Here is a 27628-nt window from a genome sequence, read left to right on the forward strand (position 1 = left end):
AGTTCCCCCCTCCTTCTCGTAAAGACCACCCTTTACTCTGCGCAGCCTTGGGGCTGGGGGAGGGTGTCTGCTTCCCAACAGCCCATCTGCTTGCCCCCAGCCAGATGAGCAAGAAGGGGATGGGCTGGCAAGATGGCTGAGCAATCGGGAGTGTTGTGTGAGGCCAGCGCTCAGGCTCAAGGACCCCCAGCCTCCTCTCTCTCGGTCCTAGGGTCTGGGATCCTCACTCCCTGAGGCAGGCGAGGAGGGGCCAGCTGTCTGTGTGTGGGAGCCTGAAACAGGCGGCAGGCAGCGGGTGGCTAGGAGCCTGGGGAGGAGCCCTGACCTCTCCATGGGCCTCCCCTGCAGGGGCTTTGTGCCAGTACCTCTCTCCTGCACCCCCACTGCGCTGACCCCACTACCGTCCCTCTGACTTGCACACGTGTGGTTCTCTGTGCGTGTGAGTGGTCTGTGGGGAGGCCTGTGGGGTGTGGTTTCGCAGGAGGGGAGTGAGGGCTGAGAACCAACGTGCAGGCAGGCCTGGGGTCCTAATGAGAAAATTGCTTCCAGCCAGGGAGCCCTGCTCTGTGGCTGAAATTGCATCCAGCCCCAGCCAACTCCACCGCCGCAGTCCCACCCTTCGGAAGGAGGTGGGGGAGCAGTCCGGGGCAGGGGGAGGAGTAGGGCTTGCACACGACTCAGCCCCCCAGCCCCCAACACCTCAGAGAGAGTCTTCTGCCTCTCAGGGAGGAGGGGACGAGAGTGAGCTCCAAGGCCCGGCTTGGCTCAGGACCTGAATGCTTGATCCTTAGGAGGCAGAGGCGGGAGAGGGGACTAAGAGATTCCCATCCTCTGCTTCCTGCTCAGTTCTGCCATTGCATTTGTGGAGCGCCCTTGAAGAGGTGGGCCCATTTACAGTCTTCCTGAGAAAGGATGTGAGGAGCATTTTGTTTCCACATAAATGCCGTGTGCCTGTCTTTCTACCCAAGTGGAGTCATTTGAAATCCAGCCTCCCCCAGAGACTCAGGGTTCGGCCCCTCTGGCCTGCCTGTTCACTCAGGGGAGCCCAGTGCCTGCACCCCAGGCCAGGGGACCCAGTCAGTGAAAGGCCAAGGCTGTCTTAGCTTTCTTTTTTCTTCCTTTTCCTCACTCACTTAGGCCTTTGAGCAGAACCACCCATAGAATTTGTAAGGCCCAGTGCAGAATGAAAACGCAAGGCCTCTTGTTCAAAAGTTAAGAATTTCACAACGGGAAGAGCAGAAACCAGGGCCATGAAGCCATGGCCTTGCTTCGAGAAAAGCTGGTACCCACTGCCCGGCGGCCAGTTGGCTAAGTGAGATCTGGCCCCAGAGGATGACTGACCTCAGGCCTGACCCTGTTCTGCCTGAGTAGACCAGAAGGTTCCACCTGGTGGTTACTCGTGAGGGAGACCTATCCAATTTCTGGGAAAGTCTCTTCCTCACCGCATTTTGGTCTCTGCTGCTGCTTCCATCAGGGACTCTGGATCACCCATTTTCTGGATTTTAGAGATGGTGGTTAGGGAGGAGGACGGTGTGGGGAGGGAGCAGAGGGAGAATGGGCTACAGCTGACATGCTTAGAGATTCTAAGGACAAGGCTCCTCTTGCCGCCCTCCAGAGAACCTGACAACCTGACGGTGGAAACACGCCCCGTGAGGTAGAACCTGCCACCCACTGGGCCCAGCAGGCAGCGGGTCAGCCTGGACCTTCTTACACCCTACCCCCATCCCGTGGGGCCTCACCCGGCACCAGCAAGTTGCAGTGGTTGTGCTGTGCAGAGCAGGGCACGAGCAGGAGTGCTTGGAGGGAGGGAAGAAGGCAGGAGGAAGGAAACAACCCCATTGTCATCCCCCAAATTAGTGGCTGGGATGGCAGGGGAGGAGGTGGAAAGCTGACATTGTTTACTTAATTAAAAGTAAACAACAATTTGCCACTGCCAGCCTCCCATTAGCTGTGTGCTGAGCCCTATGAGCTGGGGACTTGGCTTTCGCTCCCACCAAGCCAGGCTCCTGTCACCACACCCCTAGCCAGGGATCCCCAGGGCCCTGCACCTTACCCTAGTTCTGCCCTTCCCAGGCTGAGCAGGGGGACAAGCTAAAACCAGTAGTGTCTCAGAGTCCTATGCGTCAGGATAAGAGTGTCAAGAAACCATCATTTGGCAGGCAGGCCACTGCGGGGTGAGAGACCCCTGCGTGTGCACACTGTTAGGCCCTGTCGTGGCCCAGTGAGGAAGGGCAGGGGGCACCACCTCACCAGTTAGCCGGTTAGCCCGATGTCATGATCCCTGGGGAAGGTGGCATCACTCCCTCCCCACCGAGGCCCCAGTCCACACTACCTGGAAGCCTAGGCCTCTCTGCCCCGCCTCCCACTTTTTTCCTTTTCCCTTTTAGCAGCTTATAAACATCCTTCTTCCATCTTTTTGGCTCTGCTCCCAGAAGGGGGCTGTTCAGGGCTCCTGGAGGGCCAGGGAAAGAGGCAAGCTCCCTGGCCCTGAGGGGAGAAGGGCTGCTGGAACTGGGTCCCCCCACCCCCACCAGGACAGCTACAGGTGACCCCAGGAACAGGGGAGGGGGGTTGGCCTGGGTTGGGGTTTAGCTGGGGACACCTAAACTGCTGCTTCTCTGGAGCCCCCAAGCAGGAGGGTAGTCTGATGGCTAGAGTTGTGCACGACTTTCACTGGCCTCCAGGGGCTGAGCAGGGTACCTTTCCAGGGGTCTGTACTCAAGCAAGTCCCCATCTCTCCTGTGGGCTTATCTCCCAGCGATGTAGAGCTCAGGCTTCTTTCTGGACCCAGGCATGACCTCAGGCTCGTGACTTTTAAATGCTCTGAGCTTTCACTTTCCCTGTCCAAGGGCCTCCTCCACCGCCACACTTCCTAGCACTCGGAGCTTTATAAAACCATCGCTGAGTCTGAGTAGCTCTAGACCTCCTCTGGCCAGATGGGTAAGGTAGGGAGAATGGCTCAGGAAAAGAGAGCCATACCCGAGACACTTGGGAAGCCAAGCACCCTGGGACTTAAGCCCAAAGGGGGAGAGGTAAGGCAAAGTGCCGGTAGTAAATACACAAACCATGGTTTTCATCTGGTGCCCCAGAGCAGCGGGTTCCACCAGGGCTGATTCTGCCCTCAGGGGGAGTTTGGCAATGGCGGAGGCATTTTGGGTTGTCCCAAATGAGGGGGCATGATGCTGCTGGCATCTAGTGGGCAGAGGCCAGAGATGCTCGCATCCTACTGTTGCCCAGGATGGCTCCACCACAGAGAATGGTCCATTGGGTGGGGGTTGAGAACCCTGGTCTGGAGTTTGGCCCTCCAAAAAGATTTAGGTACTCTCACTCTTCCCCTGAGCCATTCTGCCCCACCCCTGTCCTGCCCCTCAACATTTGCATCCTCTCATCTTCCTCCCCCACCATCAGGATTCACACATCCACATGTGTGCGCACATGCACACAAGCTTATAGCTCCCAGGATTCAACACATTAGGTTTTTCACATGCTCTCGAACACACAGAAAAATCTGGGAAGTCTGTCCCGTGCTTAATTGAATTAAAGGACTGGGGTTTGGCAGGACATCGTGTATCTGAGCTGCAGCTTCTTCCAGCAGTTTCAGTGCCGTACAGGATGGTTCAGGCTCCCTGCGATTCCAGCTGCTGCTGCCCCTCTCCCCTCTCTCCTTCCCCCACTTCCCCACCTGGGGAGGGCAAGGTCAGCAACACCTCACTCCTCCTCCCTTCTCTCACCACCTTGCCTTCCAATACTGCTGGTAGGAGGCCAGGGCCTCCTGTGGAGCAGGTACCCCTCAACCTGAAGCCAGGGGACTAGAGCAGAACGATCCTGCCAGGCCCTCATTCCGGGTTTTCTGCTGCTGTGGATGGGGTGGGAGCTGGAGAGTGCCGCTGGCTGGAAACTTCTTGGCCAAGTGTAAAGCCATCAAGCTCTGCTTGAAAGGTCCAAGGGCTCTGGGGAGCCTGCATCCCTGCTGGAGTGGCTAGGAGCCTTAATCGACAGGGTGGGGGTGCCGGTGGAGGGCACACAGTACTACCATCCCTCGGGTCCCCTGTCCAACTTGAGCCATTAGGGGGTATGGGGGTTGGGATGTGCTGCAGAGCAAAAGGGATGCTTTTCAATACCTCTCCCTTCCCACCCCTGCCCACCCCGTCTGCAGTCTCTCCTTTGGCAGGCTCTGGGGGGTGGGCCTGTTCTTAGCCCCCCTTTGTGACCCCACTCTGGCACTTCCTTAGGGAACAGATGGAGTGAACTCAGGCCCTGCCTCTCAGCTGAGGGCAATCCCAGCACCAGAGCCCAGACCTCGCTTTGAGGAAGCCCTGCACGAACCACCCCTTTTCCAGAGCCTGAGGGTGTTGGAAAGGGCCCATATCTGGAATGCGTACAGGAGATGCCCTGGAGCCTCACTGTGGGCAAGAGGGGCATGGTCAGTCAGCCTGTGCCTCCCGGGGCACCATCTCCTAGGATGTGTCACCGTCTTTCCCCATGCCTTTGCGGGGGTCCTGCTGTGTGCAGAATCTGCCCCCCAAGCCCCACAGTTAAAGAGCAGCGTGGGCAAGCTGTTAGTGGCTGTCAGCAAGGGTATCCAGGGGGCCCACGGGAGGAGCCCAGCCCCACATGTGTGACTCTTGGTGCTTGGGCAAGGCAGAGGGTAGGGAGCAGTCCTTCCCCGGCTGCTGGGCTGTTCCGCTGGCTGGCAGGAGGGCTGGGAGAAGGGCTGGGGGGCCGGAGAAGCAGCTGGGCCCAGTCCGGGGGCCCTGAGAAGCGATCTGCGCAGCCTAGGGTCAGGGGGGAGGGGGCGGGGCGGGCCTCACCTCGGCTAACCTCCCTGCGGAACAAAGGAGCCTTTCTCCACGCCTGCCCTGGGAGGGTGTGCCTGCCCGACTGCTGCCACCGCTGCAGAGAGCACTGGCCTGTGGGGTTTTTTTTTTTTTTTTTCTTTTCTCCATTTCTATCCCTCTTTTTGGTTCCTGATCTCTGACTTTTAGTCTCCATTTTTCACTTTTTGAGAGGGGTGAAAAAAAAGAAAGAAAGGAATCTTCCTCTTCAAGCGTTTATCAAGCGCAGAGGCACGTCTGTGCTGCCAAAAGGTGGGGGCGTCGTGGGCGTGTTGAGGGTCACGCGGCCGCAGACCTGCCCACATGCAGGGCAGCCCCGCTCTGGGGGAGGCAGGCCGCTCTGGGGGAGGCAGGCCGGGACTCAGCTGCGGTGGCGTGGCGGCTGCGCAGGGTGGGCCTGAGCTCATTGGATTACCTCTCCCAGCCATGCACCTGGCAGTCCTCCCCCCGCCCCCCACCGCTTCTCCTCACTCGCCCATTCCCCGGCCCCCTTGCATCCGGCCCCCGCACCGCAAGCTGTTCCTAATCAATGAGAACGGGAAGCTCGGCCCTCATATCACATCACGGGATGTGCTTGGCAGCGGCAGCAACCAGAGCTGCTGCCTCAGGCAGCACAACCCTGGGTCCGAGTGGCCGGAGCCTGGCCGCGTCCTCCTCGTTCCAGCTCGGACCCTGTGGCTGTGCAGGGGGAACCCAGGCCCCCGGAGCCCAGGGCGGACTGCGCGCAAGTTCGCCGCCTCCGCCCCCGCCGCAGCCTGCGGAGGGCAGCTAGTGTTAACTCGCTGTGCCACCTAGCCGCCGAGTCAGGGAGTGCAGCACACCGCTCTCGGGGGTGCGGGCCCCTGAGCCCCACCGCCCTGGGAAGACACTTTCGGTACTTCAGAGCATTGTGAGTGGGGAATTTGGCACCTGCCATTCTGTAGGATCGATGTCATTTTGTCCCTTTAGGGGCTTGAATTGTCCCAGCCCTGAGTCTGGGTAGCTGCCTCCTACGCCAACCTCTGAACTCTGTGCAAATTTGGGCTTCTGGAAGATGCCCTTCTGCTGCTCCTCAAGACCACGGCAACCCTGAAATATAGTCCCAGAAGCTGCCCCCTTTACCCTATCAATAGCTCCTTATGTATGCTTGGCACTTTATAGTGTATAAAATCTTCCCGTTTCATTCACTGTCAAAATTCCTGCTCGCGTCTCCCCGTGCCCTCTGAGATAAGCCTGGGGTTGTGTTGCACAGAGAGGGAGAGGAGGCCCGGGAGACATGCTGGGTGCCGAATAGCAGCAGGTCTAGGATTTGGACCCCAGGCTCCTGATTCCAAGCCCAGGGCTCCTTCCAGCAGCCAGAGAGCCATCTCAGCCCCCCAGGGAGGTCACCTGCCTGCCCACCCATTCGGCCCAGCCTGGGCTCTCAGGGCTGGGAGTTGGAGATTTGCAATCGAAGTCCCAATTTCCTCATGTTTCGTCTGGGCAGCTCTGGACAGTGGCTGCCTTAAGGCCTCCACGATGGGGAGTGCAGCAGGCCTGCAAGAGTGCTCCCCTGCCCTCACCTTCATGGGGAGACGCTTGTTCCTTCCTTTGGTCAGTCCAGTCATCGGGCATGAAGGCCAATGTGTCCAATCCTGCATCCAGGCCCAGCTGGGCTTTGCAGGAGTATTAGTGGTTCTGGGCTTTCCAAATCAATTCCTTGGGTATGAGTGTCGAGGTTTGGGTCTTCAGGAAAGATGTTCTCTCAGGAGTGGGAAGGTGCCAGCTAGCTGACATTTCTGTCTCCTGGGTGGTCTTTGTAGCCACGGTTGGAAGAAGGATCTAGAAGGCTTTCTTCAGAGTCTTTTTATCCACTCAAACTGCACTTCCAGGTGTGGAGGAGAGAGTAATGAACAAAACGCTGATAAGCCTTGACCCCAAGGGACTGATGGTCTGGTGGGGCACTCCTGGCCAGGAACCACCAGCCTAGGAGATCTGCTGGCCAGGTCCTTAGGTCTCTCAAGCTGTCCAGAGCCAGAGTCTCCTATTCCCCCAGCCCTGGCCAGCCAGAGGTTCCCAGTATGGGTGGGATTTGAAAGAAGGGCTGCTCAGCTTCTATCCTCCAAGCAGAAGCTCTCCACTTAGACATTTGATTACGGCATGCATTTGTGTTTGTTGCTCTTGCATGAGCCCAAGTCTGACTCCGTCCACAAGGCAAGTCCCTGGTAGAGGAGCCTCCTTTAGGGTTACCAGCCTGGGTACCAGGTGCTTTCAGGAGGCTGAGGAAGTTAGAGCACCTGAGGATGAGAGGCACATGGCCTCTGTCCGCTTCTGCTTCCCCAAAGGAGAATGGAGGTAGGTGGGTTCTTCTTCTCTAGGCCCCCAGGGTTCCTGGATGGATTCTCCCAAGGAAAGGGAACAGCGGGTGGCAGGTGGGGGCAGAACTCTGCTCACAGTCAGAAAGAGAGAGGGAACATGGAGCGCAGGGAGGCCAGGGGGCCCTGATGCTTCCCCATTTCCACCGTCCTCTGTCCTGCCTGGCTCCCTTTGCAATAGGTGAGGAGGCTCCAAGTGTGGGGGCCTTCCCCTTCCCGGGGCTGAGAGTGAATTTCCTAATCCTGGGGATTCGATTTTCCCACCTTCTTTTCCTGGTCAGTTATTCCTTCTCTGCATCTCCTCCCTTACGCAGAACACTGTGAGAGTGGGTGGGTAGGGGTTCCTTGGCATGGAGTCTGCCCAGTCCCTCGCTTTGCTGAGCACCCTACAGAGGGATGCTGGCAGCTAGATGCAGACCAGAAAGTTGTGCTCGTGAAGCCACTCCTGAGTACTTTTAGGAAAGTTTTCTCCCTTTCTGTTCTTGTTTTTTAATGCATCATTTCCTCCTTTGCTTTTTCTTTCTCTGCTTTCTCCCCTTTCCCTGCCTCTCCTATAATGTTCTACTTCACTTCTCTGATTTTCTTTTTCTTTTCTTTCTTTTTCTTTTTCTTTTTTTTGGCTGCACCTCACGGCATGCGGGATCTTAGTTCCCCAGTGGAAGTGCGGAGTCTTAACCACTGGACCCCCGGGGAAGTCCCTCTGGTTCTTTCTATATTCTTTCTTTGAACCACTTTGCCTTGACTCTGATTTTCTGTCTTGGCCCCTCCCTCTCTGTCTCTCTCTTTTAGTTTTAATTTTGTGTTTTTGTCATTCTCTTGCTCGTGGGTTCACTGCCTTCTTCCCTCCTTCCCTTAAATTCCTGCTTGTCTCAGGAATGTCCCTCAAGTGGCCTCCAGAGCCTTTGCCTCCCCTTTCTCATCCCAAGTTGGCATTAGCACCCAGAGGACTCTGTCCCTTTACAAATAGTTAGACCAAGGGCAAGTGTATTTAGGGGTTGGGGGGAAGGTGACGCCTGGCCCTGGGAGGTAGGGACACTATTAATAGTCCTAAGAGCAGCTGGGGTTGGGGCAGTTGTCTGGCCAGGCCTGGCCTGGATGGCTCTAAGGGCCAGAAAGGGCAGCACTGGAAATAGAGTGGACAGGGGTAGGGGAGCAGCTCTGCAGGCCCCTAACCTGGATATGCCCTCTCTGCCGGGTCCCTGTCTTTTCTTGGTTTGTGGAGTGTGGAGGGCATTCTCCACTATCAGTTTCTATCCATCAGGTTGGGAGGGAACAGAACCTTCAAGGCCTGGGGGCCACTTTTCTGGGCCCCACCATCACATGACTTCTGGCCCCAGGCCTTCTTGGAAATGTTGGCTCCAGCTGCCGGCTGAGTCGTGGCACTAGCCTGTGTTGCCAGGAGAGTCACCCAGCCGCTTGTGCGGCGGTACCTGTGCTCCTGGTGTCCTCAGCTCTCTGTATGCCCAGCGCTGAGCTAGGATGGGCAGGGCCTTGTGCTCGGCACCCTCAGAATCCAGGGGCACAAGCCTCTCTCCCCTCTCCTGTTAGCTTGCTCATCTTCAGGCCTTTCCTTTACCTGCCTCTCCCCTACTGTTTCCAACGTCATGACTGTCCTGAGACCATTTACTGTGGCTGCTGAATTTGGGGAGGGATGCACCTGTAGAAGGCGTTCTGCTCTGCCTTTTATTTCCAGAGAAACCTCTCTGCCCCTCTTTGCAGATGGTAATGGGCCAGGTCTTGAGGGAACCCCTCTGCTCGCTGGTGGTGGTCTCTGGGGTGAGACACCAAAAACTATCATCTAGGGTGTACTTGGTGTATCATAAAGAATATGAACTCCTATGGGAGGGGAGCTGAGGGTTAGTCACAGCTTCCCCACTGAGGTGGCATTTGAGCTGAGCCCAGAAGGAGGGGTGGAGCTTTAGCTGAGGGGAGGTGAAGGGAATCGGTGATCCCAGGGGAAGGACAGCTGACATTTATGGAACCCCTACTATCAGCTGCGCCCTGGACTAAGCACCTTATCCCTGTTTTTTCATTTATTCCTCGCCCAGGAACCCTAGGGGGCAGGCGGTATCTCCATTTTACAGCCGAGGAAACAGTTCAGAACTTGGCCAAAGTCACTGGGCCGGTAGGTGTGAACTCAGGGTAGCCCCTTTCCACTGTTGCTGGCTGCCCACCTCCTCCCTCCCCTTGCCCTTGGTGTGCCCCCCCTTTCCCCTCTGAGCTGGGGTCCTTAGTGGGCACAGAGTCCAAACGAAGGGTACCTCCCTGGGTGGGCCAAGGGCAGGCTCAGGGTGGAGGCAGACGCAGGCCTGGGGCCAAGGGCACCTGCCTCCCTTTGTCTCACCACAGGTCCCTCCCTTTGCAGTAGTGGCTGTCTCACCTTCATTCCCTCGCTGGTGTGAATTCTGCTCTGATGGGACCTCCTAGCCCCTGGGCATCTCTGGAACATCCAGGATGGTGTTACTGCCCGGCCCTGGGTCTGCCCGTTCAGTCTGCAGACAGCCACGGAGCACTGATATCTGAGGTGCTGGGGACAGTGTTGGGTCCCCTGCAAAGGGCAGACCCAGGAGGAGCCTGCAGGCCCACCTGCAACTCCTAGTGCTGCTGTAGGTGGGGGTCTCATTCGTTAACTACTGGGCTGGGCTTGGAGAGGCAGCTGACAGGCTGATGGGCCTGGGCTCTTTCCCTCCATCAACCTGCTGGGTGCTTTGCTCTGCACCGGGGTATGTCCCTCCTCTCTCCTTTGCTGGCCATTATCTGTCATGCCTTGGGGATGAGCAGCTGGGCACCAAGTTCCCCCAGGCTTCAGTGCCCAGGCCCCATCTCTAGTTCTCCCTGGTCTGGGGGCAGTGCTAACAAAGGTTCTCCTGGCAGGTGCAGGGCAGAGAACACTGAGCAGCTCACACCACGGAGCAGGTTGGGGGGCTTGGAGCTGCTTGCCTGAGCCCAGCCTTCAGACCCCACTCTGCTCGTCCTCTGGGCACCAGATAAGCCCATGGACTTGCCTTCTCTTCCCTTCCCACAGCTTCACTGCCAGGCCATGAGCCCTGCTGTAGCCAGACTTGGCCCTTGCTCCCCAGGGGACCCCAGATAGCCGCCATGGTGGCAGGGTGTGTTGAAGTGGAAAAGGCAGTACGGTCGGGGTCAGGGACCAAGAGTGGAATGTCCCATCTTGATGCGGCTGCCCCTGGCCTGCCAGATCCCTGCGGCCTGATCTGCTGTCCCCATCCCCCACCCCCAATGGCCTTCCTTGAACCTAGGCCCCAGGGACAGCCAGAGCAGATCTAGACCACATGTGTGTCGAGGTTGTAACTTGGTCTCTTTCTCTTCGCTGTCACTCATCTCCTCTTCCCCCCAACAGGTGACTCAAGTCAAGGGCTTGAGCCCCTTTGGATCCATGAGGGGAGGGGAAATGAGAGAAGAGAGGAGGGTGATGGGGGGGAGTGACACGTCTCCCCGCCTTGCCCCTGCCCACACCCCACCCACAGCTTCAGAGCTGTGCTTCCTGATCAGGCTTCTGTCTCCAGCCATGTGGGGGTCTAGGGATGACAGAGGAGGGAAAAACCTCAGGATGGCCCCGTGTCCTGTGCGCATACATGCTGTCTCATGGAGGTGGTGTAGAGAGTGGAGGGAAGGAGGGGAAGATCTAGAAGCCCCCTGGGCCTGGTCCAGGCCAAGCCCAGCCCCCTTCTGTCCTCTGGCTGCCCTGCATTCTCAAGGACTTCCTCGGTCTTGAGTCTCCTGTTTGCAGAGACAGGGAGAACCCCTCTGTGACCCATTCCCCTAGCCCCCCATCCGTCTGCCGCTCCCCTCCTCAGGGTGTCTCAGATTCTCGGACTTGGGTTTCAAGAAGCACAATAGTTACATTCTCCAACTCTGATTGCTGCAGGCCAGGCCTTTGGCTCCCCTTGAGATTGGGTTTCTCATGCCCTGGATGCTCCTGAATTGCAGAGAAGGTGTGTGTGGTGGGCGGGGGGGGGGGCATACCACACTGAGTAGGGCCAGGGATCAGCTCCCAAATTGGCCGTTCAGAGTATGGCACCCCCAGAACAGAGCACACCCTCACCTGCTTCTCGAACTTCAGACTTGGGGAGGGCCAGGGGAGGGGAAGGGCGGGCACACCCCAAGGGCTGGTCTCCCCAGCCCTCAAAGGCCAATGGTCTGAACAGAGCTGAAGGGCGTTCCTCTTAGCGTTGAGCATGCTGACCACAGCTCTGGACACACCATCTCACTCCATCCCTGCTGGACATCATGAAGTGGCTGGTGGCATCTCTAAGTGTGTGTATGTGTGTGTCTGGATGCATAGCAAGTGTTCACCCTAGTGCATACACGTGCCTGGGTACGCATGTGTGGGTGTGGTTGAGCTGGGCCTGTGCGCCCCTCTCAGCCCCCGAAAAACGCACTCAATCTTTGATGTGCGTGGGGGCAGCCAGCCGGTGAATTACATGTGGCCCCTTTCTCAGAGAGAATTTGTTTCGGGTGGGAGCCGAGGCAGAGCATTTGCTGCAGTGAGCAGGAATTCCTCCCTCACCTAGTAGGAGCCATAAATATCTCCCTGTCTATGGCTGGAAATATATATATATTAAAAACATGCTGTCAGTTGGGGTTTATGTGCGATTCTGGGCTCCTTCTGGCTGCTGGAGCTTCCCCTCTAGAGCTCTGATGAAGAGGCAGAGCCCTCTCGGAAACACACGCACGTGTGCACACACGTGCGCGTGCGCACACACACACACACTTGTGCAAACAGGCAGGATTGGGAGAGGAAAGGGGGCCCAAGAGAGGGAAAGTGAAGGAGAAGGAAGGACAGAGAGAGGGGCATGGAGCCAAGACAGAGCAAAATGAGACCAGAAATAGGATTCCAGAGGGAAAGGCGAAGAGCTGGATAAAGTAGGGAGGCTTCAAGAACTGAGAAGAGGTAGAGAATGAGTAGAGCTGGTGGAGGGGGGAGAAAAACAGTATTTCGGGGGCTTTGTGGCTGTTCCAGGAGAGATGGAGGAACCCTGAGGAAGGGAGGGTCCCACGCTGCCATCCTTTGGCTGAGCCTGGCCCAGGTCTGGGTGCTGCACAAGGCCTGCAGTCCACAGACGTTGACCCAGAGGGGGTGACTGATGACGTGTGGGGATGAATGGAGAGCAGCCCTGGACCCGTGAGCCAAATCCCATTTCAGAGCCTTTCTCTGCGGAGCCTGCTTGGGCCCACAACTAGAACGAGTGCAGATGCGTCACCTGCCCCTGCACAGTCCTCCCTTCCGGAAGCCTCTGCAGTGGTCTGAGCCCTGAGGCACCGCAGGCAGGCGAGGCCGCTGCCTCGGAGGTGTGGATTGCATGCGTAGCCCCAATCCTGAGAGGAAAACAGCAGAGCATGCTCTCATGTATGACACGAGCCAGCCTGAACACACCCCTTCCACCCTGGCAGCATCAAGGACGAGCTGTGGCTTCCAAAATTCTCTTCATCCCCAAACCTGGACCAGGCAAGGGCCTGATGCCTGCACGCCCAGGCATCCATCATCAGACAAAGTGGCCGGACTTGGTTTTGAGGAAGCTGCATTTGATGGGCTGGATGGGAAGGAAGCTTAGAGCACGGAAGGCACTCTGGTTCTGAGCACCAGGATGCAGAAAAATGTTGTCTCAGGACTGGAGGGCGGTAGCAGTGCCTTTGGTCCCTCTGTCCCATCTCCAATCTCTCCAGAAGGTGAAGGCAGCCTTAGTCCCCGAAGAGGGGTGCAGGCATGGGGGTTGGGGTTTAGTCAGGGTGGCCCTGAACTGGGGGTGTGTGGTCAGGGTCCCTACTGCTGTGGTAACTAGGCTGGAGAGAAAGCCAAGGCTGGAAAAGTTGCCAGGGGGACATGGCCCTAGAAGGCTGGGGAATCAGAGCGACAGCCTCAGAGGCGTGGGCCGGGCGGGAGAGGATAAAAATGGAGCCGGGCACCTGCCCGCCTTGTGCCAGCCAACACTTTCCCTGCCCCTCCACTGGCCCACAGGCCACCAGCTGGCCCATTGTCCCCAGTGAGAAATCAGACACTGGAGGGGGGCTCCCATGTGGCAGGAGCTCACTCATGCAAGGCCGCCCGGTAGGGACTGCCAGGGGAGAGCCACCCCGTGCTGGGCCGGGCAAGGCGAGAAGGGGGGGGGGGGTGGCAGAGAGAGGATCCGTCACTGCACGGCAGTCAGGGCTCCTCCTGGGCCGTTGGCAGGGGGCAGCGCGTGGGGCCTGCGAACAGGAGATAAAAGAGTTCAGGCAGAGGGTTTTCTCTCACTAACCGTGGATTTGTGTTTGTTCAGCTGGTGGCTCTGATAAGCCCCATTCTGCTAGATAAAAGCCAAGCAGCCATGAGGCGGGGTCTGGGCAGGGGTGTCCTAAAGGGGCCTGCCTTCTTCTGTCCCGAGGCCTGGGGTTATCCCCTCCCTTCCCTAGGGAGCCCAGACAGGGAAAGGAGTCAGGCGCTGGGGTGCCGTGCTCCCTGATGTGCCAGCCTGGGGTGCAGCTCCTGATCCCCAGGCCCTGACCTGAGGGCACAGCTCCCCAGAGGGCGCATCGTTTAAGAAAGCTGGCCAGGCTGCCTCCCGCCTCTGGGTGGGGAGGGCATCTCCTTGCCCTCCCCAGGAGCCTGCCCGCCACAGTCCTAGTGGCCTCTCTGGGCCCTGCAGCCACTGACCGGGCTCCTGGCAGCCCCCTTCCCCTGTCTGCCCAAGGTGTGCCCCCCAAGCTAACTGCGTGGACAAGGGCCTGCCCCCATCACGCCCCTTACTGTCCCGAGGACCCCGTCACCTCTTCGGGGCAGGGCTTTACTCGGTACACTGTCTGAGGGCCCTGGGCCTGCGGATGGCCCGTGGGGGGCCTCAGCCACGTTGAGTGGGCCCTAGCCTCGGCCCTCCCTGTCCGTTGCACTTGGCATCGGCCAGGAAGGTGAAGGGGGTGCTGCCTGAGCGGGATGGTGGGGCCCCGGCCACAGCTGCCCCTGCTGCAGGGCTGGCTCTTGTGCCTCTGAGCCCGGGTCCAGATTTCTAGTGTCTCTGCCTTTTGTCCTGGAGCTGAGCTGAGCTGAGCGTGCCGGGGGCCGGCCGCGGTGGCATTGCGGGGATGCTGGCTGGGGCCGCCAGCCGTAAGATGGCTGCCAAGGGCTAAAATGGCTGCCAGCAGCGCCCGGAGCACCGCCCGCAGGCGCGTGGCAGCGGCCCTTGCCTGCGCCGGATCCTCACTCCTGCTTTCTCCCTTACATGGAGATAATAGTAATAGCAGCAGTAATGTTTCAGGGCAGTGTCCTGGTTTAGAAGGATTTCCTGTCTGCCGCGCTCTCCTGGAGCCCCATTTGTCTCTGCCTCTGTCGCTGGCCCACCTCCATCTCTTTGTCGGGTTCTCTCGTCTTTCTGTCCCTGGGCTGGGTGTGCGCATGCGTGCGGCTTTCTGTCTCCACCTGGCCATTTTGGAAGAGGCGGGACCTGTCTCGTTGAGTAGCCTCGTCCATTTCCTCCTACTCCGCTGTCCCTGGCCCGGCGGGCTCCGTGGGGACTGCGTTGGTCCTGGGACAGGTGCGGTCAGTAGCAGGCACCCCTCGGCAGCAAAGCCTTGACTGTGTGCCCCTCGCCGGGCTCTACGCGCAGGTGCTGCAGCTGTGCTCTTCCTGAGCTACGAATCTGGGAAAGGACGGCCCTGAGAGACAACAGGCTCAGGGCCCCGGTGCAAGGAGGCCCTCAGGTGGGCTGCCTACTGCCTCAGCCCCCTTGCCTGCTCCCTCCTGCACCGGCTGGGGCTTGACTCAGACCCAGAGAGTCGGGAATGAGCTGAGGTGAGAGAGGAACAGGAAAACTCACGTCCACAGAGAGGTTGCCCTCCCAGGAGCGTGGGAGGAAGTCCTGTGGGCTCGCTCCAGAGCAGAGTGCCACTAGCAAAGAAGTGGCCTGGGGTGGGATTCGCCGCCCCTAAACACACCGCAGGGGTGCGTGCAGAGGGAGGTGTGGAAGGACACGCCCCAAACACAAGGGGGTAAGGGGCCCTGTTAGCACTTAGAAAGCTCCATTTTCTTGATTTGTGACTAGATTTATTACTATTGTTTTTTTTAGAATTAAAAAAAAAAGTGAAACAAGATAAAGGATGGGGAAAGTGGAGGCTGAAACCATCCTGGGGGCAGCCTGTTTTTTTTCCCACTGGCCCCAGTGCGGCAGGAGGCCAGGAACTTGGTCGAGCCGCAGTAGGGCCTGGGCTCTGAAAAGGCTACTAACTCTCCTGCCCACCAGCCCCAGCACCCAGGGCTCTTCCTTCCTTCCCAAGTGGCTGCAGGGTCCCCCCACTTCTATCTCTTGGGCCCATGTCACTCTTCAGGAACCTCCTTGCTGGTCACTCCCCAACGTGAGCAGCTCAACTGGGAGGCCAGTGGAGGAGGGACACCCTGGTGAGCCGGCTGATTGTGAGGTGGTGGGCGAGGGTGGTGGAGGCAGGGTTACTCCAAAGAGTCGGGCAAAGCCCTGGCCAGTACCAGGGCCCGGTTTCCTGAGGCCACCCCCTGTGGTCCCCCTGTGAGAAGCTGATTCTTTACCCAATGCCTGCCTTTCCCCTGCCCCACAACCTGCCCTGGCCCCCCTCTGCCACCCTCTCACCAGCTGTCGTGCCCAGGCAAGCATTCTGGAGGTCCCCGTTGTGCCCCTGGCACACAAAGCTTTGAGGACCTGGGGGGCAGGGGCGGGGGGCTTTCCCAAGCTCAGCAAAATATTCACACACACACTCCACCCTGCCCCCAGCCCTCTGTGAGCTCCCACCGCACAATGGGCCCTTGTCTCGGGGCTCCCTCCGAGCAGCTGTGGCACTGGGGCATGAGACAGCCCAGACAGGCTGGCACAGAGCAGGCGACAGCGTCAAGGCAAACCTCCCACCACCCCCACCCCCCCCCCCGCCCCGTGTTGCCAGGCACTGCCCGTAAGCATAAAGGTGAGGTGGGGGTGGCGTGGGCAGACAGGAACGGCTCTAATTAATGAAGGGAGGGAAGGGGCTGCTCCTCTGGAGCTTGAGCTGGGTAGAGAATGGGGGGCCCTTGGGTCCATCCCAGCTGTGCAAAGAGACAGTCGCTGGCTTCTCTCCTGGGCGCCTCCTTGCCCTGACTCTCAGCCAGTGCGTTCACTCGTGGGCAACTTGCCCCCAGGGCACATCAGGCAGTGCTTGGAGACCGGATTTTTGGTTGTCACAACTGGGGTGCTACTGGCATCTGGGGGGGGTGGAGGCTAGAGATGCTGCCAGACACCCTGCAGAACCCAGGATAGCCCCACCACCACGGCGGTAGCAGTTCCTCCTCTCCCTGGGCTCCTTGGGCTGCTCAGGGAGGGAAGGGGAGTGAAGGTGTTTATAAGGCTGGAGGGGCAGCGGCTTGCCTGGTGTTTGTGGAGCACTTTGGTTTTGACCCGTCCCCACCCTTTGTGTCTCCTGCAGAATCCGGACAATCAGATAGTTCAAACCAGCAAGGAGATGCGGACATCAAACCACTGCCCAACGGTCAGTGCCCCCTGCCCCCTTGCCTATACCCAGCCTCCCTGGCCTGCTGTGCCCACCACGTCCTCCCCACAGCCTTCTCTGCTCTCCCCGGCCAGGGCAGGCCTGCCCCTGCCATTCCCCTTCACTCGGCTGTCCCTTGACTGAACTTGGGCTGCTATTCAGAGGGGGAGGGCACTCATCGGTAGCACACCCTAACTTCCAGGGAGATCTGAGACCCCTGAGGGCCAGCCTGGGGCTGGGACATGGGGCATGGGATGGAGCAAGTTGAGGGTGGGGAGAGCCTTGGGGAAACAGGCAGACATCCCCTCCTGGCCTTGCCTCCACTCACTCACTTGCCCTTTTCCCTCCTCAGGGCACTTAAGTTTCCAGGACTGTTTTGTGACTTCCGGGGTCTGGAATGTGACGGAGCTGGTGAGAGTATCACAGAGTGAGTCCTTCCTTCTGGGCCAGGGCTGAGTCAGCAGGGATGGGGGTGAAGCGGTGGCACTTGGACCCCACGTAGCCCCCCCACTGATGGGGTCTTGGTTGGGGAGGGGGCAGACAGGTTTCCTGGGACACTCTCGGCCTCAATGGCATGGGGCTGGGTGGAATGGAGGCATCCAGAGAGCCCCACCTCTAACCTCCATTGCTTTGGAGGAAAAAAAATCGTAACCAAGGACTCTTCCCAACAACCTCCAGCCAGGAGGCGGTTTCCTCAGCAGCCTTCACAGTGAACTCACCCCAGGGCTTCTGGGGAGCTGCGCATGGCAACGAAACAGGCGCCCACACTTTCCAAACCTCATCACACTCTCCCTTCTTCCCAGCTCCTGTTGCGACAGCATCAGGGCCCAACTTCTCGCTGGCAGACCTGGAGAGTCCCAGCTACTACAATATAAACCAGGTGACCCTGGGGCGGCGGTCCATCACCTCCCCTCCTTCCACCAGGTGAGCCCCGCACCCCGGCGTTCCCCCGGCCCCCCAGGCATCTCAGGCACTTTGGGCAGCCGTACCACTGTGGCCTGGGTGCTTCAGAACGTCATCCTTTGTTGAGGGCACTGGCTCCAGAGCTGGGGCTCACTGTGTTCCCCAACCCCTGAGCTTCCTGCTTCGTGCTGACACAGGCACTTGGCCTTGGGGACACAAACTCAAACAAGGCATGGCTTTGCCTAGAAGGTGCTCCCTGTGGGCACTGGAGAAGGCCCCTCTCTTGGGGATGCGACATTTGAGCCCAGGGGTCTGGTACAGGCATGGGGTGGACGCTCCAGGTAGAGAGAGCAGCCTTCAACCTGGCCAAGGCTGGGCGGGCTGGCGGGACTATCCCACGGAGGACTTCAGAGGCCAGAGGAGGGTGTTTAGGGCTTAAAATCCACTGACGGGTTTTAAGTAGAAGATGCTGGGGATATGTGTTCTAGAAAGTACTTCTGGAAGAAGCTAGAGGCTATCCCAGCAGGTCGGAGGGGAGGAGGGCCTGAGTCAGATGGGGGATTGGCCTGAGAGGGAGGGGATGGAGTTGAGAGATATTTGGGAGGTAGATATAGTAGGCCCTGGTCAGGGTCAGTCACGCAGGGCAAGGTGGGATCCTGTCCCTTTTTAAAAAAACCTTGGACATTTTGGTTCATTGTGAGGTTTAGGCATTCATTTTGGTATGTTAGGATATTGCATTAAAATGTTACAATGTTTTCATATTTAATCGTATTTTAATATAAAATAACATAATGTCACGATGACTGAGTTTTGTGTCACCCCCTGGCGTTCTTGTCCCTGGCCAGTGCCTTGCACGCCTCGCCCTAGCTGTGGGAGCTGATGGGAAGTAGAAGGTGGGGCTGAGGAAGCAGCTGAGGGTTTTGCCCACTTCTTTCACTTGGGCAGCTTGGGTAGATGATGGATGGTATTGTGACTGAGAAGGGGCTCAAGGAGGAGGAGTGGGTGGGCTGGGCCCAAGGGGCTCTCAGTCTGGCCTTGGGGGGTGGGCACACAGCGAGTGCCCTGAAGCCCTGCCGACAGCGGGCCCCCACTCCCCACGCGGAAGACTGTCAGTGCAGGCTTCCTCGGCCTGAGTACCGGTACCTCAGCTCGTCCTTGGCCCACCTGACCCCTTTCCTCCTTCCCCAGCACCACCAAGCGCCCCAAGTCCATCGATGACAGCGAGATGGAGAGCCCTGTCGACGACGTCTTCTATCCTGGCACAGGCCGCTCCCCAGCAGCTGGCAGCAGCCAGTCCAGCGGGTGGCCCAACGATGTGGATGCAGGTATGGGTGCCACGAGGCCCGACCTGGAGCAGGGGCAGCGTGGAGCCTCCTCTTCCCCCTCAGTTTACCTGGCAAACCTCCCACTGTTCCCCCTGCTGTTGGTGGCACTGCCTGTCTTTTCACCTCCTGATCTTCCAGAGGAGGGCGGACCAGGAGAGCAGAGGCGAGCAGCTGGGTTGCCCCTGAGTGGGCAGTAGGGCCCACAGATGTGGCAGAAGGAAAGCAGAGGCCCTGAAACTGAGCCTCTGGTGCCCTGCAGAGGGGGGAGGCGTGGCCGCCTCCTCAGAGCCCCCTCATCCTCCTTCTCTTGGGATTTCTTTAGAGAGGTTGCCCCAGTTCTGCGGTCTTCATGGTTCTTTAAAGCCATTTCTCAAACTGGGCTCTCTTGACATTTGGGGCCGCGGTATTCTCTGTAGCGGGGCCATTTTGTGCCCTGTAGGGTGTCGAGCAGCGGCCCTGACCTCCACCCACTAGATGCCAGTAGCAAACCTCCTCGCCAGGTGTGATGACCGAAAATGTCTCCGGACGTTGCTGAATGTCCCCTGGCGGGGACAGGACCTTCCTAGGTTGAGGACCGCTGGTCTAAAGGGCCCACCTTCACAGAGAGGAGCAGAGCCTGGTAAAGAGCGAGCAGAATTGTTTTCAGGCCTCCCAGTCCTCTCTAACCACACCCTTGCTGGTGAATACGCCCACCTTCACCTCCAGTCTTGACAGGAGGTGTGGACACACCTGGAGAGCCCAGGTGGGATAGAGGGGGGCTGTGTGCGTGTATGTATTGCACAGGTGTGTATAAGGAGGCTGCCTGCAGGACGCTTGTGCCAGACACATTGTTGGTGCAGCCTGTGTGTGTCCTCAAAGTATGGGTGTCTTGGGACCAGGTAGTGCAGACCTCTGTGTACGGGATGCGCCTGAGGTGTGTCTGCGTCGGTCAGGCCTGGGGACAGGGGCCTTGTTCTCTGACGCAGGAAGATGAGGGGCTACCTGATGGTGTTGTGCTTGGTATTTTCCAGATGTCCCCCTACTGGGAAGGGCCAGGTGGATGGGCGGGGGCCAGGGCTGGGGGAGAAGCAAGACTAAAGGGCAAGGGGGTGCTTCTGCTTTCCTGCTGCCCCAGATGCAACCTCTGGCTTCTGCTCTCAGCAACCTGGGAGGAAGAGAGGACTCACCTCCAGGCCTTGGGCTGAGGGAGAGGGTTAGACCACCAGCAAGGTTCACCTGTGCCGGACAGCACTCCGGCACGGCTCTGGGTGCCCCTCCCAGGGTGTGGTGGCCAGCGGGGGCCCGGGCCAGCACAGCACAGATGCTTCCCTGGGGGGAACCTCTGGAGGTGCAGAAAGAAGGGGTTAAGAAGGCCCCGAAGACTCCCCAGCTAGGGCCTCCGTGAAGTGTTTCCTCCAGGACTGGTGTGCCTTGAGGGCCACGTCCACTGCTGGCTCCTGAGGCGTGGGCCCCCAGGTCCCTGTGCGCAGACCTGGTTCCCAAGGAGCCCTCCCCTCCGCGGTTCCCTGTCTCTCCTTTCTTGGCTGCCTGCTGTTGAGCCTGCCATTTCCGCTCCTTCCAGCAGCCTTGCCACGCACGGCCCCAGCATCCTCCTGCAGCACCCCCAGCCCCCTCGCCTTCCCCCCTTTTCCTCTGTACTCATCCCCTCCTCCCACCAACCCTGTGCTGTTTTCCTGCTCTGGGACAAATCACCAATTAAGCAGCCCAGCTGCAGGACTGGGAACAGCTGGGGAGGCACTGTGCGGCCATGGTGACAGCTGTGCACAGCTGGTGGAGGCGCTCCCCCCACCGTGCCAGCTATCAGGTGGCACACAGCTGCTGCCAGATAACACCTCTGCTGGCGGCTGGGAGCTCACCCTTTCCCCGCCTCTTCCCTCTGTGGTTAAGACAGCTCTTATTTCTGTGTTCTGAAGCCTCCCCCCCAACCCCCCGCCACCCAACACACACACACCCCCCACCCAAACCGATTCAACTTGTGTCCCAATGATGGCAGCTCTGGATATCTGCCCTGACTTCACCTTATCCCTCCCAGCCTGGGCACAGCCTCAAGGCTCAGCTGAGGACGGGAGACAACCTCCCCTGGGGGACCTGGCCTGGGGGCCCTGCTTTGTATAGCATCTTGGATGTCATGCCCACTGGGCACAGAGATGACCTTGACTGGCAACATCAGGCTCTTAGAGGCAGAGCTCAAATGGGGTATTCTCTGTGTCCCTGTCTCCTGCTGAACGTCACCCCACCTCTGGTACCGGGAGCCGAGCAAAGCCCTGGAATTACCCATGCTGTGACAGTCCGGCCTTTGGGTCCCCTGACTGAGGGAGTCCTTTCCTGTCTAGCTGTAACCCCAGCACCCGCCCAGGCCCTCCAGCCTCCTCCCTGCTCTCTTGTCAGATGCTGTTTCTCCACCGTGGTCCTTCCCCAGGACCAATGGCTGTGCTTTCCCTTCCCGTAAGGAGCTCTGGTTTCTTCCCATCAGAACCTCCCAGAGCCCAGGGCCCGCGCTGCGCAGGAGCTTAGTTCCCTGACCAGCGATCAAAACCGCGCCCTCACCCCCACCCCACCCCGCATGGAAGCGCGGGCGTCCTAAACCACTGGACCGCCAGGGAAGTCCCTGGGCCGGCTCACTCTGAAGCTGCTCTCCCGGGCTCCTCCTGCACACCTTCCCTGCCCTCTGACCCTGCATCCCCCCTTTTACTCTGTTCCCCTTGAGCTCCTTATCTGCTTGTCAGGGGGGCAAGGCGGGCCCCCTTGCTCATTCCCTGCCCAGCGCACCGAAGGGCCTTATTTTCCTCTCCTGTCAGCAGCACCCACGGCAGGATGGTCTGCACACGGCCTGAGAAACAGAGCCACAGTCAGGCAAAGGAGGCAGGAGGGAGCCTGGTGGGGGAAGGGGCAGCCGGGAGGGGGCCGAGGAGAGAAGGAGTGAGCTGCTGGCTTCCCACCTTCCCCTGCTCCCTCCCCAGCCCAGCTAAACCTGCCCTGTGTTGCTGATTCCTCCCCCCAGGCCCGGCTTCTCTAAAGAAGTCAGGAAAGCTGGACTTCTGCAGTGCCCTCTCCTCTCAGGGCAGCTCCCCGCGCATGGCTTTCACTCACCACCCGCTGCCTGTGCTTGCTGGAGTCAGACCAGGTGAGAAATGGAGGGCCCGGAGGGGGGCAGTGGGGGTGGCAGAGGAGCCCAGATGGGCAACTGGCCAGGAAAAGGGGCCAGGGCCGACCCTGAGTGACAGCCCCAAGCTCTCTGAATGGGCCATGGTATGGCAGTGGGTGGGCATGGGAACGGGCCCTCCCTCCGCAGCAGCGCCTCCTCCAGACCCAGGCCAGCCCTTGGGCCTCCTCACCTTGTTCCCCAGCACTCTCCCACTTGCTTCTCACACCCCCTGTGCATGATGCATGCTTGTGCGCTGTGTGTGCACGTGAGTGTGTGTGTTTGCTTGTGTGCGTGTGCAGGTGCTGTGTACATGCGTCGGATGCATGTGTGCTCGTGTGTGTGCTGTGTGTGGCACAGGCCTGTCCTGAGGCTTCCTCCCACTTAGCCCTGACTGCAGAAGCCTCAGGCCCATTCCTGCCCAGTTCTCCTGTCCTCCCTCCAGCTGTGGGGGGGGATAGCACAGGCTTCTCCCCCTGCCCTCCTTTCAGCTCTTCTCTCTCAGCTCCACACAGAGCCCGGGGTCTGTTCTCCCAGCACCAGCCCAGGCTGGTGTGAGCGCAGGTTGAGAAGAGTACTCCTAGGAGCCCAGGCTCCCTTCTCGAGGCCTCCCTGCTCTTTTCCAGAAGTGAAGGGCTAGGCCAAGGGGAAGGTGGTACCTGGGCTGCTCTTCAGGGAAAGGAGCTGGCCCTGCTGCCTTGGGAGCTCTCTTGCTTCAGTCTCACGGAGAGAGTGCTTGGGGGCAGGATGCCTCCGTGTTCTGGAGGGGATGGAACCAGGCAGGAAGCTGTGGAGGCTGTCCTCACCCGGCTGCTCTCTCACTTGCCTCTTCCCCCTCTTGGCACCTGTCTGGCAGAAAGAGGCCTGGAGTTTTTCTGAACACTGCCCCGTGTCCACCCGCTGTCTCCTGGGCCCTCCTATAGGACCCGGAGAACACTGAGGTTTACCCTCTTGGCTTCTTCCTCAGGGCCTCCTGGCTGGGAGCCCAGAGGCAGCCAGCAGCGGGGCAGGGCGTGGTGGCCGCAAGGTGGGGGCGGGGAGCCCAGGCCCTCTGCACAGGCAGCGGGAGGGCAGCAGGCCCTGCTCGACTCAGCTTTTATGAACTCCAGAGAGAAGCCAAGTTTCTTCAGGCCCCTAATGAAACTGAGAGCAAGAGGGAGCTGATTGGAAACAGACAGGAGGGGGAGGACTTGGCCAGGGAAGAGCTGGGGCCTGCTCCAGGGTGGGAGTTGTGCGTTCGAGGACATGTGTGCGAGCGATGGGGCTGAGCACAGAAGAATGTGGCCTGGGCAGCAGCAGCCAGGTGCACACCCACCCGCACGCAGGAGATGTGTGTGCGCACTGCAGGGGCCCCTCTTGCACTGGCGCAGGGCTGTGTGTTTATCTGGAGCCCCGCGGAACCGTCTGTCTCCTCATCAAGGCTCCCACCCAGGCCCTGGACCGGGGTGAGGTGAGTGAGGCACTCACCTCGGTGCAAAATGTCAGGGAGCCCCTAAAATCTCAGTCATCAAGATAAATTTTATTTTAATGCAATATTTCTAAAAATTAAAACTATTGCAAAAAATATACGATGAGCAAATATCAATATTTTAAATAAAAGATAGGACTGACCCTGTGCTTGCATGACCCTCACTCACCTCACTCTAACTCTGGCCCTGGTTCCAGTCAGACTTTATTTACAAAGATAAGCAGCTGGTCTGTGGGCCCCGGTTTGCCAATTTGACTTTTTAAAATATTGCATTAAAATGTTATTTATCTTGATTTACTGAGTTATTTGGCACCATCTTAACTTTCACACTAGCGGCCAGTGCCTCGCTCCCCTCACTCTGGTCCCTGCCCTGCTCCTGCCCGTTCTCTGGACCCAAAGTGCTCTGACCAGCAGTTCTCCTTGTCTTCAGTGCCCCCCCCCCCACTGCCTCCTAGGCCCTGACGATGCCCTTTTCTTCCTGCCACGTGCATGTAGGGAGCCCACGGGCCACAGCATCAGCGCTGCACTTCCCCTCCACATCCATCATCCAGCAGTCGAGCCCATACTTCACGCACCCGACCATCCGCTACCACCACCACCATGGGCAGGACTCGCTGAAGGAGTTTGTGCAGTTTGTGTGCTCGGATGGCTCGGGCCAGGCCACCGGACAGGTGAGTCCAGAGGACCCCACGAGCCCCTCTACAGCTCATCTTTGCGTCTGTCTGTCTGTCTCAGGGCTCACAGGGAGAGGGCCCAAAAGCCGGGAGCCCACCTGGGGCTGCAGCAGCAGAGAGCCGGTAGTGCCGAACACCTCGATCTTCTGGGTCTGGGAGTAGGGGTCCACGTATCGGGCCGGGGCCTGTTCGTCATGGTCCAGAGATGAGGGGGCAGTGGCTGGGCCCGCCTTGCTTGGGCTTTTTGCCCTCCTTGTGGTCTTTTCCTCTAGCAGGAGTGTACCCATGATCTGTCCAACCCGGGCCCAGGCCCCTTAGCTCCTAACACCCCTCTTAAACCTCGGGGCTGCAGGGATTTGGTAGGTTCTAGACCAAGCTTTCCCACTATTGACACTTGGGGTTCTTCATTCTCTGTTGTGTGGGGACGTCCTGTGCACTGTGGGGCATTGGGCAGCATCCCTGGCCCCCACCCACTCTGTGCCGGCAACACCGCCCCCTCCCCAGCTGTGTTGATCGTGAATGTCTCCAGATTTCAGTGTGCCCTGGGGGCATCACCATCCCCCAGTGAGAAGCCCTTAGTAGAGGGCAGGCCCAGTTCCACAGGGTCTTTCATGAGACTCCTGCCGGCAGGACTCTTAACAAGGGGTTCTCAGGTCAGTCATGGTTCTGGAGTGAAGTCTTCTGCTCCTCAGCCTGGGAGAGAGACTGGCTCCCCATGGAGCTCTGTGGCCCCACTGTCCTTCTCCATCCGCAAGCCCTGGGGCCTGGTCACTGATGAGCAGAAACGCAGAGCCACTCAGCAAAGGAATTATCCCGGACGGCAGTGGGGCAAAGGTGACCCTTCAATGGGACAGTGGTCCTTGTTTAGTCCCTGGGAGACCATTCCAGGTTGGGGCATGGTGGTCTCTAGACCTCTGGGAATGTTCTGGAACTCCAGCAGCATGCTGTGCTATATGAGAAGGCCCAGCTCCTTTCCCCACAGTTGGTCCAGCCTGGAACCCCACTGTGAGAGATCAGATGGGGAGGACACTCAAAGTGCCTTGGTAGGGAAAGACATTTGGAAGCCCATGCCAGAGGCAGCCCAGGGAGAGCAGTGGCCCTCAGCTGCTCAGCCTAGTGATGTCTCAGGGCGCCCTGCGCAGTGCTGGTGTATGGATTTGGGGCAGGGCCATGGCTCGGCCTCCTTGCTCTCGCTGTCTAGGACAGAAGCCAGTCTTCTTCCCTCCCTCCCGCTCTTCTTCCTCTTCCACTTTTCTCATCTTTTTTTCCCCTTTGCCCGGCAAGGGTTTCTTTTGCTGGCTGTGCAGCTCCTTAGCACACTCAGCGCTTTGCCCACCTCTCTGGACAAGCTCTGTCCACTTTTAGGGGCATGGAGGGAAAAGTGGACATGACTCCCAACAGCTTCCGTGCTTCCTTCAGAGATGCTGGCAGAGTCTACGGGAGCTGCCAGCATGTGTCCCAGCCCCCAAGGGGCCTGGGGTCTGGAATATGGATCAGAGAGGCCAGGAACCCTTCCGTGCCTGCTTCTCACCTAAGGACGCAGCTGGGGTTTGGAATCAAAATGAGAGCCACCTGGGGGACCGACTTAGCCCAAAGAACCGAAGCTAACCCACAGGACCCACAAGAGTGTGGGTCAGTCCATCCCTGGGCATCCTGATGGCCAGGTCTTGAGCCTCTCCCTTGGCTTGATCATTCAAGATCAAGGGCTCAGGAATTTCCTGGAGGTCCAGTGGTTAGGACTCCGTTCTTTCACGACCCAGGGCCCGGGTTCAGTCCCTGGTCGGGGAACTAAGATCCCGCGAGCTGTGTGGCGTGGCCAAAAAATAAATTAAAAAAAGATCAAGGGCTCACTTGGCCTAGACGGTTCTCTTCTCAGGGCAGGTGCTCGCTTGGAGTATACCGCAGACAAAATGCTACCGACAGGGGAGCAAACAGCCCCTCTGGTTAAGCAGAGAGTCTAGTTCGGCTGGAGAGCAGTCTCTGTAGGTTTCCTCTTGTGGCCTGTTGTGCCCAAGAGTTGGGGGTTGGAGCTGGAATTCTGCAGTGAGTCTGCTCTATTGGGCCCAGTTTCTGAGAGGAGGCTAGAGATGGCACCACGCTATGGAGGAGGAGAGAGCCGGAGAGAGGCCCTGGGCTCTGCAGCTGACCTGGTGGCAGACAGTGGCGGTACAGGGCTGTGCTTGCTCCATGGCCACCTCCAGAGTAGTAGTTCTCAGTCTTAGCATGTATGAGAGTCACTTGGAGGCCTCACTAACACACAGGTAGCTGGGCCTCACCTAATTCTGATTCAGCAGTTCTGGTGTGGGACCGAGAACCTGCATTTCCCCCCAGGTTCCCAGGTGATGCTTCTTCTGGTCAGCGGACCCACTTTGAGAACCGCTGATCTAGAGACTAGAGGAGTAAATTCCTGGTCTCCTTGAGAATCTGAAGTTACGGATCCATCTTTGCAGAAAAATATAGGCATACAAAATTTTACAGACAACTTGCAGAATGGTTCCCAGGCACCTCTTAGACCTCAGCATAAGGCCCCGATTGAGAAAACCACATCGGTAAAGGCCAAGGTCAAATGGAGACACCACTTAGAGGACTTGCAAAGGGCAGAAAGAGGATACCCGGTTAGCTGTATTTCTGGCATAGAGAAGAGACTGCCAGGTGAGCACAATGGAGAAGTTGCAGGGCCTGATGGGAGAGTATGACTCTGGGAGGCAGAAAGCCTGGTACTAGCTCAGCCTTGACCACCAGTGCCAGAAAGGCCAGGCCCGCCCACATCTTCATGTCAGATGAAAGTGAGGAGCTATCCCAGCCCCTAGGTTCCTTCTAAGATCTTAACTCACAGGGTCTTAAGGCACTGCAAAGTCACAAGACCTTGAGATTTTTAAAACCTCAACTTGTACCCCAACCAGAGCTGAGACATCCTAGCCTGGCTGGGACTTGCTTCTAGAAACTGAATGTTGTAAATCAGCAGGTTTCAATGTCTGGCCATATTGGGCTGGGATTTGCTTTATTGGATGGGATTAGTGATTTAGATCCTCCTAGGGAGAGACAGGCTCTGAGGAAGCAGAGGCTGCCCTATGGGAGCAAGGGCCGCCTGGAAAGCCCCCGTGTCCCAGCCCCCCTGGAGCCCAAGCTCAGGACAGCCCAGAGAGAAGAAGTGAGGCTGTGAATCTGTTGGGATCATTCCATTTCCTGCCCTGATGGGAGAATGAGATAGGAACAAGATAGACTGTGGACATGAGGGAAGGCAATTTCCACTTGTATGTCAGAATCACCCCGCAGAGCCGGAAACCCTTGCCCTCTGGCCCGTGCTGTTGCTTGGAACTGAAAGGTCCATTTCCAAAATGACACCCAGCACAAAGGGTCTTCAGCCCAGGACGCCGATAAGCACTAGAAGCAGCCACTGCTTGCTTTTGTCACGGGCCTCTAAGTGGGCAGGAAAGATCGAGTCAAGGGAACCATTTGGAGGGACAG

General features: G+C 58.5%; 1 protein-coding gene across 5 annotated transcripts in view; it reads left to right on the forward strand.

Annotated features, from left to right (window-relative positions):
• The window catches only part of NFIX (nuclear factor I X), a 98225-nt gene that overhangs the window by 57140 nt on the left and 13457 nt on the right, over positions 1 to 27628 (forward strand). For 3 of the 5 annotated variants that reach the window (XM_068536862.1, XM_068536865.1, XM_068536863.1), the window contains exons 3-8: positions 16586 to 16648; positions 17001 to 17075; positions 17452 to 17572; positions 18740 to 18876; positions 21878 to 22000; positions 23982 to 24157. In XM_068536862.1, the coding sequence (XP_068392963.1) occupies positions 16586 to 16648; positions 17001 to 17075; positions 17452 to 17572; positions 18740 to 18876; positions 21878 to 22000; positions 23982 to 24157 (695 nt within the window). The remainder of the gene's footprint in view (positions 1 to 16585; positions 16649 to 17000; positions 17076 to 17451; positions 17573 to 18739; positions 18877 to 21877; positions 22001 to 23981; positions 24158 to 27628) is intronic. The other 2 variants (XM_068536864.1, XM_068536866.1) reach the window with 1 other exon arrangement.

This window comes from Eschrichtius robustus, chromosome 2, assembly GCF_028021215.1.
Source record: "Eschrichtius robustus isolate mEscRob2 chromosome 2, mEscRob2.pri, whole genome shotgun sequence".
Taxonomy (NCBI): domain Eukaryota; kingdom Metazoa; phylum Chordata; class Mammalia; order Artiodactyla; family Eschrichtiidae; genus Eschrichtius; species Eschrichtius robustus.